This window comes from Oenanthe melanoleuca, chromosome 4, assembly GCF_029582105.1.
Source record: "Oenanthe melanoleuca isolate GR-GAL-2019-014 chromosome 4, OMel1.0, whole genome shotgun sequence".
Classification (NCBI taxonomy): Eukaryota; Metazoa; Chordata; class Aves; order Passeriformes; family Muscicapidae; genus Oenanthe; species Oenanthe melanoleuca.
The window spans coordinates 46,225,882-46,246,776 of NC_079337.1; the positions used below are offsets into that span (position 1 = coordinate 46,225,882).

General features: G+C 39.0%; 1 protein-coding gene across 1 annotated transcript in view; it reads left to right on the plus strand.

Moving 5' to 3' along the window:
• The first annotated feature begins 19,845 nt into the window (after positions 1-19,845).
• The window catches only part of KCTD8 (potassium channel tetramerization domain containing 8), an 89,254-nt gene continuing 88,204 nt past the window's right edge, over positions 19,846-20,895 (plus strand). Inside the window, exon 1 of the mRNA XM_056489743.1 lies at positions 19,846-20,697. Within this exon, the coding sequence (XP_056345718.1) occupies positions 19,854-20,697 (844 nt within the window). The 5' untranslated portion in view covers positions 19,846-19,853. The remainder of the gene's footprint in view (positions 20,698-20,895) is intronic.

Genomic DNA, 20,895 nt, shown 5'->3' on the forward strand with positions numbered 1-20,895 from the left:
TTGTAACAGCTATGGGGAATTTAACCACTATGTTATCTCACCTGGGTTTGTGCTAAGCAGCTGTAAGCAGTGGGTTATTTAAATGGCTACTATTTCCACCTTGAGACAGGTGGAAATTTCCACTCTCCCTGTTGTTACCACTAAAGAAACTACCCCAGAGGTTCTAACCTAAAAAAATGCTGGGAGAAAGATAATACTAGAAGCACAATAACCCAGGGGAAAAATAAATTTGAAAAATCAGTGCTGTACTTTGTTACAGTCTCTGCATGTGGTTGCAGGCATTGTGTGAGATTTAGCAAGATTTACTTTTCAGATATTCAAAGAAAGCTAATAAGTTTTGAGAGCTTAGGATGTCATTTAAATTACTTTATATATTTTAAAAAGTTGCTGTATTTTTTCACCTGTAACTCAGTGTTTCTTGGAAGTCTTCTCACAGTTTCTCTTTATTTGTGCCATTCCCCACCAAAACCTGAGAGAGTGTGGTCCTCAATACCATGGAATATTTGGCCTTCTGACATAGAAGGGTTATGTAGGAAAAAATGGCTTTCAGCAAGACATCTGCAGTGAGAAAGTGATTTGTATGACCCATCTTGAACTTTTTCCAATCTTGATAAATAACACAGGGAAAATTTTTGAAAGAAGTCTTGAAAAGAATAATCAGCCTGATACATGAGAGTGTTTCTGTTGTTGAATTCAGTTGCCACTGTTTTTGAAGAGAATAAAAACCCTGCAACAATTAAGCAGGAAGCAATAAAAATTCCCAATTTGTGGATCTCACTTGTATTAGAAAAGTAATACTGATTGCATTGCAACTTTGATAGTACTTCACAATTTTTGCTACAAAATGTGAGGACATCATATGTGAGTATTTTCAGTTTAGAGAAGGACTGGAATATCATATTCAAAACCTGGCCTTAGGCTAAAGCAAACCGAAAGTTTACAATATTAAAGATGAGGGCATGAACTTAGTGGCTTAAAGCAAGAATTTCTTCTACAAACAGTGGACTTTTCTGATGAAAATGAAAGAGGAGGAGTAGTAGTTGGAATTGCTTTCATATTAAATAACTCATTGCATGGCACAGATAAGGTGTCAATGTCTTGTTGCTGTGAAAAAGAAATGGAAGATTTATGTGTGAGAGGACTCTGAAAGACTTGATTGTGTCCATCTGTATTTGCAAGCAACTGTAATTGATGCCCTGGAAATTTTCACCTGATAAATTCCAGGTCACTATACCACTCTGGGACACTGGTAATTCTCTGGATGCTGTTTTAGCCTTTAAGACACAAATTCTTAGTTTCTACTGTGAAGGACAGTACAGCAGTACATATACAGTTCTGAATAAAATGTAGTTTGTTCAAAGTTTTCTGAGAGAAAAAGAGTGACCAACATTTTAATGGCCACAGGGTCACTGTTACACTGTTGTGTACAGGATTATACACAGAAATATATCTCTACAAAGCACACAATACTTAAAGATAAATAAGAAAATAAAATTTGGAAATTTAATCTTGAATATCTTGGCAAATATCCTCTCATATTTATGGTTCCTAATAATATCTTCCTTTATATTGACAAAGTTGAATTATAGCTATACTCTCTTGAAATAATTGATACTTTTATAGAAAACGTTTGATTCAGAATTATTGCTCGTCTTTGGCTGTCCTCATATTCCCAGGTTAATGAAAACTGTGTTTTAGTTTCAGATATGCAAAAGTAAAAAATTACTAGTAATTCTCATTTCATTTGAAATACAGATTACAATTGCTTTTGTCTTTTAAGTCCCTGATACTATTTTCCATCTATTTTATCAAGAAGACGAAATCACTTAAAAGAAATATATTAAAACTGATGATTTTAGTAGATATCCAGAGACCATGGCCATTGTATTATGAATAAAACACTGCACTGATGCACTGTGAAGGTTGATGCACCACAGCAACAAAAGTAGAAATGAGATGATGCCCCAATAATCTAGAAAAATAATGCTTAAGACAACCTGGTTAAAAAGTAAAACAATAAGTTCTTAAAGGGGGAAAAAAAAGTATGGCAAAAAATTTAATTGGTACAGGGCAAGAAAATACCAAGAAACTGAGAAAAAAGAAAAAATAAGAGGACTACTTTAACTAAATTTTCTTATCTTTTTGTTTTCTTTCTGGCAACTATATGCCAACATAATGCTATTTTAGATTTAAAACAATTTTTTTTTTTTTTTTTTTTTGGCTGGCCTCCACAGAAAATACTGCAGTACTTTATACTATTCTTGCCAGTAAAGGACTATCCTTGACTAAGAGAAAAAACAAGCTGCTGCTCTGGAGGTGGCAAGAAAACTGGCATAATACCAGTGAACATAATCTTGGCATGGGACAGATCAGACTACATATAAACTTTTCCTGATATTGAATATCAAGATTTTTCTGGAAATAGTAAGAGAAAGGAAGAGAGTCCAAACTACTAAGATCTGTCATGGTGTTTTAATTGTGAAGGGACTCCAGAGATATTCTATTCTAAACCACAAGCTTCACTCTCTGTTCGTTTTGCTTTTCATCTTTTTTTGACTTAAATAAAATGACTGCTTTAACTTAAGCTTAACCCTTCACTTTATCTGAGTGGATGGGAAGAGTTTCTGTGCCAAGGGCAAAGGCAGCCTCTCTTTTCCTCTGGAAAAAAGCAGTTTGAGTCCTGGATCACACTGGAGTGCAGGGCACAGGGGTGAGCCTTCTGGCAGTGAGGTGGAGGAAGGGCAGAGAAGTTCATATCTGGGGATTGGAGCATGTCTATGTATTTTATTTCTTTTCTTGCTTTCCTGTCAAGACTTTTCTAAGCACTGACTTCAAGACTGTAGATCCATGTAGAGGAGTCTGAGGGTTTTCTTCCTCTCCTTGTTTTATGGATCCATGATTTGTTTAGCCTACAAGAAAAAGCATCTATGTATGTTTGTGTATGAGTGTTTAATTATTTCAATTATTGTTTCCAATATTTTGAAACACACATTTCTGAAAGACTGCAGATTATTCTATATTTAATAGAAAAAAAAAATATCCAAGGTCATATCGTGTCAATCCCTCAGAAGACATCAAGCTCAATTATTAATACAGGAGCCAGAAGAATACATGCTAGAACCCAGCATTGACACTGGCACATTAAACAATCTTTAAAAAAGTTACACAAACCTTCAGACACAGTAATTTGAGATCTTAGTTTCCTTCCTCCTTGGTCAGCTATCCATTCCTATGTAATTTAAACATGAACCAGCCATTATTAATAAGTATTCAAGACTAGAAACTGTAGAAAAAACCCCCCACTATCAACCAACAAGCTAACAGCACTTGAAAAAGTGAAGCATTCATTCCAGATATGGAACTAGTTTGCATTGCCATTTCTAGCAAATAGTACTGAGCCTTTTATTTTCATATCTTGCTGTAAGTCTTTGCCAGCCTGCTTCTATTTTCCAAATAGCTTCTGCTTCACTGAATTTCCATCTGCACAGAAAGGGCATGGGCATAAACACTGATAAACAGTGAATGAAATCTTCCTTACCTCCCAGCTAAGGCAGGATACTGGCAGGCTGTATTTTTCTTTTCAGAAAGTATTATGGTAGGGATTTACTCTTTTATTGTGATTTAAAAGGGATTTTTACAGGAAGCTGGCAGCATCAAGCTTTTTTTGCTAGATGTGGCACTGCTGTATGACATCTAGGCGTGTGTCTTTTGGCTGCTGTAATAACATTCCTCAAAACAAAGTACCATTAACTATAACTTCACCTTTTAATCACTGCAGTAGTGATTAAATAGATAATTAGTCTAGTCATTTTTTTCCCTGCAATTTCTTCTGATTAAGAACAAAATGGAAAATTGCCATACATGTGCCTGTATGAAAGAGGGAATGAAAGAGCTGAACTTTCCTCCATGGACCAGAGAAATATCATCTGGCAGTAGGAACAAAACAGATTCCATCAGGATGTTATTTCCTGCATTAAATAAGCAAGAAACACTTGAATGGTTAGGATTTGGTGCAATCCTGAGTTCTTTTTCCCCTATATCATTACTATGCTGGTAACAACAGGTAGAAATATATCTGAGCCTGCTGCACAATTAACACTGTTATCCATCTACAGAAAAAAAAAAGATTCTAAATTAGCAGAACTTTAGGACAACCTAGGTATAAGGTGTGGTTAAGGAATTATAACTCTAGATAATAACAAATAGACAGTTTTAGAAATCAGTAGCAATAGATGAGTCACTGAAAATAACCACTTTGCATCTGCAGTTCTGTTTTCTATAGAAGGAAATTTTCAATATGAGAACATTTCAATGAGGTACAGGTGTATCACATAATCACATAATAAGTTGTTCCACGTGATGAAAATACAAATGTTCTTGTACAGCACAAACACATCCTTTGATGAAAAAAGGGTACATGTATGTTCTAGAAAACTACTGTTACATTACTTGGAACAATGTTTTTCTATAACTAAATGTAATCACAACTAAGTTTATATAATAGTGATTAATATCAATAGGAAGCTGATGCCTAGAGAGTAGATAATAGAACCCTTACACACTTATAAAAAACAGATTTGCAGCTGAATTATTAATAAAAAAGATTAAACTTCTTTTATTCTCTGATCCTATGCAACACACTTGCAAATGCATAAAATCTGTGCCCTGTGTTCTCTCAGGTCAGCATCTGCTCCTGAGTCCTGAGCCCTTCTGTAATGAACTGTGATGGCAGAAATCTAGGAAGAAGGTAAATAATGTTCTCCTCCATTTAAGTGTTTGCCTCTCAGTTCCAGGCTGTTTATCAGAGCTGCTCGAGTCTGGAGGTGCTTCCCTGCATGTTCTCCAGCCTCCAGGAATCCCACCTTGAGCAGGGGAGGCAGCAGCAGGAATGCACTCCAGAATGTGCAGGGAGCACCTGCAAGAACAGGAGGATGGGGCAGAACTGAAGTTAGAACCGTGCTTAAGAAAATCATTTTCTTAATAACTGTAACAAAGGAAAAACACACGGGGAAGCAGACTGCAAGAAAAAAATTGTATCCTTCAATGATTGCTACACAAATTAAAATAGTACATCGACTTTAAGACTGATTTGTAATGAAAACAAACTTGTGTTTGGAGAGACTAAAGGTGACAGTTATAGCAAAGGGTTTAAATTGTCTGAAAGACAGATGCCTGAACTTCTGCTGGTGTCTGCCATGACCTTATGATATAACATGAAGGAAAACAACATAAGTACTATCTTAGTGCTGTCCATTTTTCAAAACCATGGTGACTATAAATCCCCATACCAAAAATCCACGTGGATCAAGCAATCCTTTGGATGTGATTTGATGGAGGGTATAGGAATCTCATTTAAACAGAACTCTGGCATGCAAACATTACCTGTCTGAATGTGGCATTCTTCTGCAGCTGCCCAAGAGCAGAACCCATGAAAAGCACATTATTAGTCATGTGAAAGTTTTACAGTGTGGGCAATGGCACCTCATGAATTCCTACAGGATTTCTGTCTTGTACTGTTGAACCATCTGACTGTTGAAGTCAAAGTATCAAAATGCTCCAAGGGACAAAGAAAACTCCCCATCCTTTCCATGAAGTTTTGCATGGCTCACTGTTTGGTAAAATACCAGCCAAAGTAATTTCAAAGAGCATTAAAAGGTATCTGAGAAGGCTTTTGGCTTTTCTGCCTTTATATGTTATGAAGTTTCCAGTCTGTACTCAGAAAAGACAAATTTATTTTCTTCCTCTAGGACAACTGTCCTTTCCATGCAGGTGCAAAAGGAAGTGGGGACACAGAGGAAGGATTTGCCCTTCTTACCACAACTTGCTCCAATTTTTTTAAGCAAAGAAACAAGACAAAGAATTTTCACCTGCTTCTAAAGAATGTCTCCTGACACTTCCATAGACAAGTGGGCCATCCCTGAAACTCAAAGAAGCAAAGACAGTAAGGGGGCAAGGCAAGGAGTGACAGCCAAAAAAATTGCAAAATGGGACAACAGGTAAAGCAGATATCAGAGGAAATGCAGGAAGGATCTTGCACAGTATTTCACACATCCTCCCATTGTATGACCATCTTACACCACTCATTCATCACTTGCTTGATTAATTTTACACTTGAACTTGATTGATAAATTTATACTTACCAATATTTTAAAAATGCATGCAAGATCTGCTCTTTGGATGAAAAAGATGCAGTTCATATTATTATCTTTTAGTGAAATGTTTGGATTTTAATTGGTTTGTGCATTCTTTGTCCATACAGTACAACATATGTACAATAATTGAAGTTTTCATTTTTAAGTGTTTATGCAAAACAGTATTCTGAACTAGGATAAATGAAGAAAAAATAAAGAAGAAACAATAAAAAAGTGGAAATGCAAAATGAAATTATTTAATCACCAAATCTGGAAGACAAATTTTATCTAAAATACAGAATAATTGATAGATATTAAGCCTCATGTCAAAATATTATGATGCACACAAAGAAAAGGAAACCTTTTGCAGATTTTATAATCCTCCCATTAGAATGGCAGGTCCATGATCATTGGTAACTCACTAGATACTAACTAAATTCAGTTTTTAATTTTTATTAAATCCTTTTCCTCTACTATCTTAAAATCTTCCAAAATGCAGGAAACTGTGGTGAAACTGCAATAATATCTAAATATAGTGAAGACAGTTTTGCTCCCTAGCTCACTGTAACACACATTAACAGTGAGAGTAAGGAAGATGGATCCATACATTGTATTTTTCTATTTGATTTTCTAGATTTTCACTTAATGAGGTGAGCTAAATAAAAATGAAAAGAGCAATTTTTCTGTTTATGTGCTGGACTTCCACTTTGAAGAAGAACCTGTGGATTGGCTTGGTGTGCTTTTTCCTCTTTTTTATTTTTGTTTTTTTTCCACAGGGTATTGTGAAAGGAAACCAGGCAAACTGGGACAGTTAGGACTTTGAAGTTAAGTAACCTGGGAAGTACAATACTTTATTTTCATGTAACAGCCCTTAGGATCTGTATAAAATTTCTCCACTTAGTGACATGATGTTTAGATGTCTTACCTTGACAATATTCTCAACCATGCTTAAATTAATCCTGACCCTATGTTTGTAGTTTTCAAAGCCAGTCCAGTTGGATTTTTTAATTAGACCCTCCAAGGTAGCAGGAAGCTTGTGCTTTGTCTCCTTAGTTAGCAGCTGTGCACCCAGCTGGGCATGTTTATTATAAATGAGGACAACTCCTCAAATTTCCATTCTTGGCATGATCATGCTTGACTTCAGTCTCTGTTTCTGGATGTCACTGAAGATAAACATTAAAGGCAGTTTCATTGTTGCTTCATAAAGATTTGGTTGACATAATGTACCATAATGATATATTCCTAATCAGGCTATTCAGCATTATCAAACAAACTTGTAAAATATGAATCATAACTTGTCATTTGAATATAAATGTAACCTAACTCACACACTCTCTGTATAATGAGTCTATACAGTATAGCACTTGAATATCAAATTCAATATTTGCCTAAAGCATGCAGGTGATAACAAAACAATAGAACATGGTTAACCCATGGAAAAAGCATCTCACTGCTCATTTGAAGGAAAAATTGCTTGCATTTCAATCTCATTATAAAAACTGGAAAATGTGCTCTATGGCATTGTTCACAAAATGCACAGCATTTTATTGTCTCACACCTAATTTGGAAGGCTTAAATGAGATTTAAGGAGTACTGCTTCTTAATATGAGAATTTCATCATTAATAGCTACAGATCAGATATAAACCTCTATTTAAAAAAAAAAAAAGTTGTAAAGAAAACCTAAAAAAACTCCATTTAAAACTAGTTTTTCCTAGAGTCTCTGGAGAATGTTTTTGTAGAACTGGAGGTTTTAATTTCAGGTGATATTTTTACATGTACAAAAAAAATGAGTCCTTTCCACTCTCCTTTCCATTTAATTCCCTAACAGGCAATCTTTCCCTCTGCACCTCCTAGCACTTTCACTGTATTTTTGCATGATTCATTTAGCTTATTGTCTCACATATTTCATCCAAGTGTAACAAATCCCCTCAAGCCAGCATTGGTCTAGAAAAGGCTGAGGATGGGAAAGGAAGTTATTTCATACAGGTTTCAGACTTTAGATTATTGTTTTGCGTTATAATAACATTGAATTTGTCTACTTAGATTTATTTTCTCTTAAATTAGAGTTCTAGTTGAGATAAACTCTAGATTTCTCAGGCAAAATGCCATCAGGGTAAATGAGAATTTTGCATGAGATTTCAGGGAAGCTATGTTTTCACTTGATTTCTCTGCTTATTAAGTTTTTAAGATATAAATTTCTGCTTTCTTGATCTAATTTGCTGTATTCTCCTTTTCTGTTTCTACACAGTTAGTCATATAGAGTAGTGGAATACAAAGGTGCTTTCTTCCAAGGTGACTTCCATGCTATTGAAAGCAATCACTTTCTTCCCTAAAAATATGCCTCCCAATGATCAGGTAGTGTCAATCAATTATTTAGGAAGTTTTACTACTCATCAGTATGAAAATATATTGGTGTACTGCTCTGTTAGGAATATATCTGGTCCAACATGTAATTTATTACCTTTTCTCAAGAGTCAGCTCTGGCTAGTGTCCATTAAGTTGTATGTCCTGAGCCCATTATCATCATGAGCTAATAAAGGTAACATTAAACATAACCATAAGAAAACTAAACTGAAAAGCTTTTAAGAAAAAAAAAAAAAAAAAAAGGTATTTTGTTCCTACCTCTTTCTATGTTAAAGAGTTTAAAGGTGTTGGATATCCTTTAATATAACAAATTAACCCTTTGGATGTAATTTTAACAATTATATCCTTTGAATATAGTTGTTAAAATGCAGTATTGTTTGGTCCTACATAGAAGGCTCTCAATTACAGATAATATGAATTTAGCACTATCATCAAATTTTCTTTTAATGCAGTAAAAATTCTTGGATAGCAGCCAGCCTCTTTACTTCTTACAAAACCAGCCTCTATGATTGCCTGTGCAGTAGAAATCTAATAATATGTTACAAGACAGTGCCTAAAAGATGAGTAAACAGGCTGAGAACCCACCCTCCACACAGGCAAAGCTTGGTCTCACTCATTGCTTGTTTCACATTACTGATGAGAATGTGCTTTTTCTCCCAGAGATAAAGACAGTCCCATAGGCCAAATTCTCCTCTGATTTACATGCAGTGCAGACACTCTGAGCTAACTAATTAGAGTATGCTCCTTTACCCTATTGAGCCTTAGAAAAATTCCCTTTTTCTATCATACATCTTAGAAAGATGTTTCACTTTGGGAAGGTGACGTTGCTCTTGTGCATGCCAGCAAAACATGTCATCAGCTAGGCAGATACAAATAAAAACAAGGAAAAGCATGTAAGTATTCATGTAGGTCACTATTCATGTAGGTCAAAGTCTGAAGAAATAACTCACAAAATTGTACTGAATTTTTTTCTGCCTCCATCCCCAATTCAGTTACTGAAACAGAGCTGAGGGCCTTACTTGATAACTTTTCTTTATAAAAAAGCTCTAAGATTATAAAAGTAGATGACTGTTGTGAGCAGGGTAGATCTTACATTCAGCTAATATGGTGATTTCAACATTTTTTTATTAGAATCACCTGCAAGGGGTTATGTCCTAGTATTTAGTAAACTTCAACCTCATAGCAGTAATTTTTCTGTGTTGACCCCAGGAGCTGAGAGAACACAGGCTGTCCATGACAGGTCTAGGATGCATTTACAACATACACAAAGAATAAATAAATGTAGTATTTAAAAAAAAAAAAAAAAAAAGGGTAAGATTTCAGGAATATGTTCCTTCAAATCCCAATTTCCAGCAGATGGAAAAATGAGCAACACCTAAATGTTTCATGATTTATAACATGAAGTGTGCTTCATAAAACTGGAACCAATGTTAAGACAACATTTATTAGTCAAATCTAAAATTAGTTGGTCATGTTCTTAATTCTGTGTTAATGCTTTATTACTGCTGGTATTTATATTACATTTATTACCTGCTTGAAGCACTAAGTACCTTTAGCATGTCCAATAATTGAAATACCTTTGTATTCCCTAGTACCTCAAGCCATTGGATTTTAATTACTAGTTCCTGAAACACATTGATTTGATGCTTAATAGGACTTACATCTGTTTCATCTCAATTTTTTCTTTAATTTCACCTTTATGCTTGACATCTTCCATATTTGTGGGATTTGTCATTCTCAGCAGTATTTGTGCTAAAAGTATTTTGAATTTTATGATGTAGGAAAATAGTGGCTGTGTTTTATCACCACATATATACTACCAACTTCATTTCTTCCACTTGAGTCTCTCAAATCTATGACTAGGTTAAGAAAATCTCTCATTACTCCTACAGCTCTCTTGACCTTTCCTTATGCCTTTTAATTTACTCAGTCATTTCACACTTGAGCTCTTGTTTTGGGAGAAGGAAAATACAGCATATTGGTGTTACCAGTTTATTCTCTGAGACCAATTGAGATTCAACATTGAATGGCACTGCAGCCTTAGGAATGACCAGGTCACAATTTTTTTTTCACTCAAGTAACAAGCAAGTCAATGACTATATGAAAACCAGCCGTGGAAGAGAATGCATAAGGGAATTTTTTGACTCCTCTCTGCCTTTTGTCATAGCATGGACTGGACCAGCTGGAAGGAAACCCCAAACTTTTCCTCTCTGAATTTTCTGGCTCATTTAAATTGGTATTGGAACATTTTTTTACCCTTCTCCTTTACCCCAAAGTAAAAAGGCATGAAGTGGTCTCATTCCTGATGGCTGCTGCTCATAAGGAAGGCACAGGTTTCCCATTTCCCAAAATTTTCATTTCACATTTCTGCTGATTTCATCTAATCTGTGTTAATTTTAATAGCCCAGATAATGTAATCTTCAAGCCAGATTTAAGTTGTGCCCATACTAGTCTACTTTTCCTCATATGATTAGCTTTTTCACTCCTCATTTACTTGGTTAAACATATTTCCATTTTCATATATTCATTTTAACCTCCTTTTATTACTGAGCTTACATTATTGTATATTAATGTCTATCAATTCCTCATTAATCTGTCATATAGCACATTTCCACCAAAAACACTCTACCTAAACCCCTGCTAACATTTACTCTTTTGTTTTCATCCTCTCTGTGTATGTTTTTTAGAGAGGACACAATATGGCAAGATTTCAGTTTACTTGAATAGGGTCAGATGACAATGAGATGTTCTCTAATCTTACAATACCTCAGAAATTGAGTTACTGATGCACTCAGAAAATTTCTAGAAGTCTTTCCTCCCCATTTGATATATTAAATAAGAAGGGGTCAGCAGCTATTGAAAGAGTCTTACAAGAGACAGGGAATTTGAATCACATGGAATGGTTTGGGCTGGAAGAGACCCTAAAGATCATCTGTTTCCTCATAAGTCTGTCAATGTCCCTTCCCTCCAGTGTGTCACCTGCATGACTCAGCCTGGTGCTGTCAGCAACCTTGCTGAGGGTGCACTCAGTCCCACCATCCCTGTAACCAGCAAAGATGTTCAGCAGTTCTAGTCCCAACACTGACTCCCAAGCTCACATCACTGGCTTCCACTTGGGCTTTGAGCCTTTTCCACAACTCCTTGAGCATGACCATCCAACCAATTCCTGATCAGCCAAGTGGTCCATCCATCAAACCCACACTTCTCCAGTTTAAAGACAGGAATGTTGTGCAGGACAGCATCAAATGCTTTGCACAAGGCCAGGCAGAGGATGTCAGCTGCCCTTTCCTGATACACCAACACTGTTACCCTGCTGCAGGCCATCAGATTTGTCAGGGACAGTTTTTCCTTACTGAACCCGTGTTGGCTGTGATCAATCCCCTCATTATTTTCCATGTGCCTTAGCAGAGTTTCCAGGAGGATCTGCTCCATGATCTTGCGCAGATGAGTGGGTGTCACACTCTCTGTCAATAAACAGCTGAAGGGCATGGAGCTCCACCTAGGAATGGGTGAGGAGCCAGGCAAAAGCTCATGGGTCAGGATGAAACACAGGGCAGGGACAGGTGACTTCACAGGGGCAGTCAGTGCTACAGGCTGCCTGGGCCAAGAGAGCTGCACAGGCAAAGGGTGGAAGCAAGGACAGGGAGCCTTGGAGGGACACTGAGAGCCTGTCCTGCCAGCCAGCCATGAGATTAGGAGAGAAAATGCCCTGACAGAATTAAACATGACAGGGCATCAAGGGCAACAAGAAAAGTTTCTATACTTTTGTCAGTGATAAGACTAGAGACTCATCACTACAATGATGTCACTGTTCCAGCCCTGACAGCTCTTCCTTGCTCTTACATCCAGGACAGCATCACCCCAGGCTGGTCCTTCCCAGTGCCTGTGTCATCCCTGACACCCTTTGGAAAACTCCCTAATGCTCCTTCCTCTGCAGCAGGTGCCAGGAGAACCAGTGCCCATGACCAGAAATTTGAACATTGTAGTTCTGTATTCACATATGGTGCTCTAATTCAAACTGAGAAACTGAGCTAGCAAATAAAATATATTATTTCATTACTTCCTAGAAACATCTTGAAACAAATTAAGGCTGCTTTGTTGAGGCTGTTGTTTGGTTTAGTGGTTTTTTTTTGGTTTTTTTTTTTGTTTTTTTTGTTTTTTTGGTTTTTTTTTTGTTTGTTTGTTTGTTTTTTTGCCCTTTTGACTCTAGCAATAAAGTAGGAGGGTCAGAAACTCTCTCTTCTGAAACTGACCTCCTAGATACATTTGTCCTGTCTCCAGCACAAATGTATCTAGGATCAGTTTCAACTTATTTGGCCTTGGGCCAGCCAGGCCATTCAGGATTCAGAACTCATACTGTAGTCATGTACAGTAATTGTACTCCTCTCAGCTTTCATTTTGTGCAACCAAGTATGCCAAGCTTCTGTAGTCTCGACTTCTTTACTTTTAAGATATAGTTATAGCCTTAAAAAAATAATCTGCCAATTACAACACAGAACAGTTTCAAACTATCAACATGACAGTAAGGGAAAATAATGCAGTACATTATTCAAACCAAAATGTCTTTAAGTGTGTTATTTGTCTATTTTTTGTCTATTTTCATGACTTTTTTTTATTGTCTTCTGAAGTGTGGAAGGCAGACACCTCTATGAATTTTACTTCATTTTTTTTTACTTATGGGCTAATACTATTTTGATAGTGATAACAATTTGGTTGGCTGTAAAATCAAATGCATATTGTTATTAGTATTACTTTTTCATTCTCATGTGTTAATTTACTGTGCTATTCTTTGGAACTTTGTCACCTCCATACTTTTTTTTCTTTCAAAGCTATCATTAATTTATCATTATAACACCTTCTGCAGCTTTCTTTTGTGAATGCAGCCCTCTGCATGACGAAGAAATTCTTTGTATTCTGATTTGGTTTTACAATGGAACATCAGGAGGAAAATATCAAGTACACAAAGAAAGAATAAAAATATATGGAAATTACAAACAAATAATCATATTTCATTATGCTATTTTGTCTCTTGTGAATGACATGAGTAGACAGTAATCTCTAAAACATTATGAGTTATTGTTTTAAGCTTTATAGAAATACTATTTTATACTAAAAGAACAGCAGTATAACTGACACAGAAACAAAGACTTAGTATAATCTCTGATCCTGCATTGCATGTGCATATTTTATACATTAATCAGTACTCTCATCATAAGCAATAGGGCTCTTCAGATACTGCAAAAATGTTTATATGTCCAGGGGCAAAATAGTACCTCTAGTTTAGGCACCTCAGTCATATTAAATTTTGTGAATTGGGAAAGGTTTTTCGTTATTCTGTTGTAAATCTGGCCTTAAGTGTTTTGCAGAATCAGAGCCTGATGAACATGTCTTCTTCCTTTTTAACTAAGCCAACAGAAACATTGATGTACAATATAGCAAGTTAGGATACTAACAGAATAATGACTTCTCTTGGTTTTGTGCATTTAGAAACTCAAGCATAATATTAAACTGGAAATCATTGTATATTATATTTTCTTTGAAATTTTCTCCCTTAATGAAAAGGAAAAGATTATTATGATCATCTACTCCAAAAGTAGGTAACCTAGAGCAAAAAATCTATACTGAATTCAGGAAAAATCTATACTGAATTTAGAGAAGCCATAATTTGCACTAGTGTAGGGAGTTCCTGAAATAAACACTGCATTCATTTCTGTGTGCTAGACTGTAGATACATACCCACTCAGACACTAAGTGCCTACTTGTCAGAGCTCCTGAACACTGCAAACACAAGCTGAAACCAAAAGGAGCTGTGATTGTGCAGACTCCAGCAAAATACAGGAAAATCAAAATCTGTATTCACAAAAGAGCTAGAGCCAGACTGTAGCTGCTCCAGCACAAGTGTGTACCACTGCACCTATGTCCTCACTACCTGAGGTTTCTGTATTTCATTCTACTTATGTTCATAAAGTGGCAGTGAGAGGAGAGTCTCCATTCTAATGACAGCAAAAAGGTGTGTAATTGCATAAAAATTGTTGTTAGAGCAAGTAACAATATTATATATCTTAATATTGAGGAGCCAAGCTTAACTTCACTGTAAAGAAACCATATGATACTTATATATATATACACAGATATATATATATGTATGTTTGCTCTGTCAAGCTGTTCATTTCAGCAGGCTCTGGTAAATTGCTGCTTGAGAATCAGAAAGAAATGAGCAGCTGAGCAGAACATCAATAAGCAGTACTTCTGTGGAAATGACTTCACGTTGATCAACATTTAAAAGATGTTTTTTCAAAAAAGATAAATGAATGAAGAAGGAAAAAATAGTACATTCAAATGCTAAATGCAGCCTACACTGAGAAAAGTGAGAAACATTTCATTGTCATACTTGGAATACACTTGCATAACTGTTCAGGCTATTAGGTCTAATTAACAGCAAGTGAACAGATTCTTGCTATGGGGGTGTTTATAGGCAGAATATGTTAAATGCAGAGTTTGACACATTGAAGTTAGAATTTAGCCAGATTTAGGCTAGTGTAAATTTACATACAAGACACAGTTCTACTCTGAAAAGGACCTATGGACCAAATATTTTTGGAATGCTAATTCTGAGTGTTAATCTTAACGATGAAAAAGAAATTGTGTACTATTTATGGAATAAATCCAATAACACATCAAATTATTCTCACATATTTCTGGGTAAATAAAAACAATTGAAATATTTTAACAAAGATAGGCTGGTGTATAATTCCTGTGGTTGTTCTTTCTTTTAGTTTTGCTTTGGTATTGTTAACATAGTGTAAGGAATACTCCAAACTGCTACAGTATGAAAGCACAAGCATCATTTTAACTTTCATAAGTGAAAAGTGACTCTGGACCCAAAGAACTTGTCAGGTAAAGCTAATGCAGCTGTTGTCATGAATAATTCAAACAAATCACTTCAGCCACAGTATGACAGAGTTGACTTCACAGTGGTAACCTCTGTCAATACTGTCAGAAAACAGATAAATTAACTATTAGTGGCTGAAACTGCCAGTCCTTGGGAAGCAAAAGTTGTTAAATTCTTTCTTGATTAACCTGGGTAACAAAACTTCTCACCAGGCCTTTTTTTTTTTTCCCCTGATAATTCCAATTACTTTGGAATAATGAAATGTTACATATAAATACATCTAAGGTTTGAAAAGGATGAATCTTAGTACTGGAAGGAAAATGTGCTGAAGGAGCTAATAAGGAACAAACATAACATATGTATTGAAGTGTTGACTGGTAGGTGGATGGAAAATAGACAAGCTCAAAGTCTTTAGAAAAATCAGTACTTTGGAATGATGTTTTGTTGCTAACAGAGAAACAAGTAAGATCTTAACAGGAAGAACTCTTAACAGGAAAATATTAATAACATATTATCCTTTACTTGCCTGTTTATTTTCTATTTATTTATAGAGAAATACGTTTTTTGGGTTTTTTTTACAATTTAATTTGAAAAGTGGTTTTGTATCCTTTGTGTCATGTTATCCAACCACCTTGTAATGTATTAGTGAATTTTTTTTTAAAAAATCATACTCAAGAGTATCTTTAAAACAAGTTTCTCATGAAGAAAGCTCTCACTTTCACCTCTCTTCTCAGAAATGCTGTTTCATTTAACAATTTTATCAAATACAGTTTCACAACAGATTAGTGTAGCATTTTTATATGTAAGAAGGTTACCTTTACCTGGATAAATCAGTTCAAAACCTGGCCAAGCAGTAAGCCAAATAAATGTATTAATTCCTGATATCCTGATTTCCATTTCAGAACAGTCTGAGCAGCAGTAAATGCATACTTTTCTCTACATGAATATTTCATTAGAATGACCTGGTTGACCAACATGATGTGGTCCAGATGATGTTCCTGACCCTCTTTTCTGTTTTCCCCCTCTCTCAGCATGATCCTCTCAGGTTATTTGAGATTTATCGTGTAGACTGGCCAAACCAGCACACCAACTGACTCCAGAGCAGGAAGGATTACAGTGAAAAACAGTTTTTTATCTAAGGAACTTACCCTCTCCAGGCTGCTCCAAAAGGATTGTTGTTTCTACTGCCTGCTGCTTGCACCAGTGTGCCTACCTAAGGGAATCTCCAACTAATATGAATTCCTCAGCTTAATCTCAAACCACTCCTAACAGATAAACAGACTCTGGCCATGATTTTCACCTGCTTTTTTTTTTTTTTTTTTTGCTTTAAGTATCAGAAAACATTACATGTCTGAAGCTCAAGGATATTTACTTATTGTCTTAATAGAGCTGAAGCTCTCATCTATATGTTCTGAATACAATCACCTCAGACATTCTACCACTTCTCCTTCTCCCCCACTTCACTCTCAGATCTAGTTTTAAAGGTGCAAAACCTATTTCTGGGCTAAACAGATGAATGGGGATACAATTCAGCATCATAAAGCCATCCCAGGACATTTATGTACTTAAAGATTTACTTTTTTCCATTGTACTGCCCTTAGACTTTTCTCAAATAGCACTGCAGGATGCTGCTACATAATGTAAACTTGTAAGAAGATGGTTCCTACTCCACAAACAAGTTCTCACTGTCCATTCTCACAAAAAATTACCTTTGGAGCTTATATGGGCTATTTTCATTGACTCAAACAAAGACATTTATGGGCCTAGCTTATACTTATTCACAGAGAAATCCGTGAGCTGACCTAATAATAGCCAGCACACAGGAGTTTAGTCCAGAAGTGACTGTAACATTTGGTGTATGGATTTCTCAAGTGTCACAGTGCTGTTGAACCTAGGAAGAAAGTAGCACAGATTCTCCCTTCTTTCACTGATAATCCTGAGAAGGAACTTCTTACTTCCATGAGTAATATATTAATATTTGTTTTATGCATGACTTCTATGCAAACTGACAAACTGGTAAATTCTGTATGGCAATCTCACTCTATCTTGTCAAACTATGTTTTCTCAGATTACAAATGCTTGCAAACACAAGTCACCAGAGAGAATGTTTAAGATACAGTTCTGCTGCAGCTGCAGGCTTCTGGAGGGGAGGAACAAATGCAATTATCCTCTTGCTAATGGCACCACTCTGACCATACGAACAGTTCAGTGCTGCTCATAAGTGGTGCTGCAGTGTCACAGCCATGCAATACTCTGGCATAACTTGTCTTAGACATGGGCAAACTATTATTCTATATTTCACAGAAGACAGCAGACAGGAAATCTGTCCTGCTGAAAATCAGCAGAAACATTTTATCTGAGTCCTCAAAAGAAACAATATCCCCTGTAGAAATGAACAAGACAATGAAAACTGACTCCCCTCATATCCCATGGAATTAAACCTACAGGAACATGGGGCAAAATTGTCAATAAACAATGATGCCCTGCTTTCTTGCCCAGCAGTTTGAACATTTTTTCTGGCCTTTAAGACAATTTCAAACAAAATAAACAAGAAAAGGGACAAAATTTTACTTTGTTTCTTACTGTAATTTCTTTTTCCAAAACCATTAATTGGTTTCAGTAAGTGGTTATGTGGTCAAGGAGTGGCACTGCAGAAATCTTTCCTGAAATCTTTCCTGCACATTTGTTTGCATGCCCCTTAACTTCCACAAAATTCTAATATTTGAAGTATAACACATCTAGTTTTTTTTTTTTTTTTCTCAGTGTAGCCATGCAAAAGCGAAAGGAGCTCTCTCTAAACACAGATTTAGGTTAGTGTATAGCAAAGGAAGTGAGGAAAGTAGCACCATGGACAGATTCCTTCCACCCTGAAAGAGATCTCCAAGGCAGGTCAGGTGAAGTGCTGTAGATGTGCATGATACTGCTTTAAAGCAGAGAAGTCTTCACTTGTGGTTTAAAGAGCCTGACCAAGCTTTGGATGGCTGGTCATCTTGGTCACAGCAAGGAAGTGAGGAAGAGACAGACTGCAGCTATCGACCTGCAAACTGATGATTTGTACCCCCAGGCCTGAAGTCACTCTTGCCTCAATGAAGGACAAGTTGGGCTCCTGCTTATGTGGCACAATTAATGGTTGAACCCTCACCATTTGAAGGATTATAAAAAAGCAAAGCTAAAATGTTCCCATGTATGAAACACCCAGCTTAACAATAACACTTAGACCTGGTGCTGGTAGTCAGAGAAACATAGTAAGGTTTAGGCCTCAGTTTTTACTGGCAAATGCAATTGTGCATCTCTCAGCCAATGCATGAGCACAAATCTGGGCTCTAATATATTCCAGCAGCACAGCCTGGAAATACATGCACCAGAAATCTGCATGCAGGTGAGCCATGGCTCTCGCTAGAAACAAATAGATAAAAATTAAAAACTCCACTGCTTAAACAGAGTACAAATTGGAGTGCTTCACAGCCAAAAATCCAGACAGGAATGTGTTCCAAATCAGTGTCTGTCATCTGGATCCTAAAGGCAGCTGACTTTTTTTTTCTGCTCTGAATCACCCCAATTCCATCGTCAATCTAGAGAGCAGGCTTTGCTTCTCCGAAAATCAGGATCCCAGTGTGCCCTGCCACACAGCAAAGCCTCTCAACATCAAATACAGCATTTGTGTCCCACCAGGACCCATTAGATTTGTGCCACCAGCACAGCTGAACGCTGCTTTCTTTTGTGCCCTCAATTAAATGCCCTCTTCACTCTTATTAAAGGCATGCTGACAGAGGGAAGATGGGGAAAATGCTGTCATATGCATCCTGCTGGATGCTACTCTCGGAAGAACGTCTGCAAGTGTCGACCGGAGCGACAGTGTAAAAGAGGCAGAGGATTTGGAGGAGGCTGGGAGATGTTCAAGGCGGGGGGGGGGGGGAAATTAATTTCAAAGCGAAGCGAGGCAGCCGAAGCGAGGGGAGGAGCCGGGTAGGGGCTCGGCTGGTCCCGGGGCCGAGGCTGGCAGCGCGGCAGCGCTTTGCCGAGGGGCAGCGGCTCCGGCGGCCGCTCGGCCCCGAGCCCAGCGCGGCTGCGGGCGCGGCGGGCACGGCCGGGGCGCTCGGCGAGGGCAGCCGGGCCGGGACAGACCGGAGCCCTGCCCAGAGACGGGCCGGAGCCAAGCCCGGAGCCCTGCCCAGAGCCCTGCCGGAGCCCAGCCCGAGCCCAGCCCGGAGCCCAGCCAGGCCGTCCCACCGCCGGGGCAGACAGGGCACGCCGGGTCCCGGGTCCAGCGCGCCGGAGCAGCATCTCCGTCCAGGCGCTTCCGGGCGCGCCGGGGGAAGGAGGAGAAGAAGAAGGAGGAGGAGGAGGAGGAGGAGGAGGAGGAGGAAGGGAGGTGTGGGTGGAGGGGAGGGGAGGGAAGGAGGGGTGGAGGGAGGCCGGCTTTTTTAGGAGGGAGACCCTCCTTCGCGGCCGCCCGCTCGCAGCCATGGCTTTGAAGGAGGCGGGCGGCAGCATCCTGCCCATCAGCGACATGGTGTCGGGGCCGTCGGGCTCGCCGTTCCCCGAGGTGGTGGAGCTGAACGTGGGGGGCCAGGTGTACGTGACGAGGCACTCCACGCTGCTCAGCGTCCCGGACAGCACGCTGGCCACCATGTTCTCGCCGTGCCGGGGCGGCCCGGCGGCGGCCCGCCAGCTGCCCAGGGACAGCCGGGCGCGCTTCTTCATCGACCGCGACGGCTTCCTCTTCAGGTACGTGCTGGATTACCTGCGGGACAAGCAGCTGGCGCTGCCCGAGCACTTCCCCGAGAAGGAGCGGCTCCTGCGGGAGGCCGAGTACTTCCAGCTGGGCGACCTGGTGAAGCTGCTGTCGCCCAAGGTCACCAAGCAGAGCTCGCTCAACGACGAGGGCTGCCAGAGCGACCTGGAGGATAGCAACTCGCAGGGCAGCAGCGACCGGCTTCAGCGGGCGGCGCTGGACAAGCGCTCGGGCTTCCTCACCGTGGGCTACCGCGGCTCCTACACCACGGTGCGGGACAACCAGGCGGACGCCAAGTTCCGCCGCGTCGCCCGCATCATGGTGTGCGGCAGGATCGCCCTGGCCAAGGAGGTCTTCGGAGAGACCCTCAACGAGAGCCGTGACCCCGACCGGCCCCCCGAGAAGTACACCTCCCGCTTCTACCTCAAATTCACCTACCTGGAGCAAGCCTTCGACCGGCTCTCCGAGGCAGGCTTCCACATGGTGGCTTGCAACTCCACCGGCACCGCCGCCTTCATCAACCAGTACAGGGACGACAAGATCTGGAGCAGCTACACGGAGTACATCTTCTTCAGTAAGTGCTGCCCGCGCCCCGGTGTCGTGCCCCCGCCCCGGTCCCCGGCGGGAGCCTGGCGGTGCGCTCCCAAAGTACAGCTGCCCCCAGAGCCCTTGCTGTCCCAAAGCAACGTGCAGCTGCAGAGAAACGGGGCTGCCCCTTTGCCCTCACTCCGCTCTGTCACCGCCATCGTTCAAATTTCATTTTGTGCGCTGT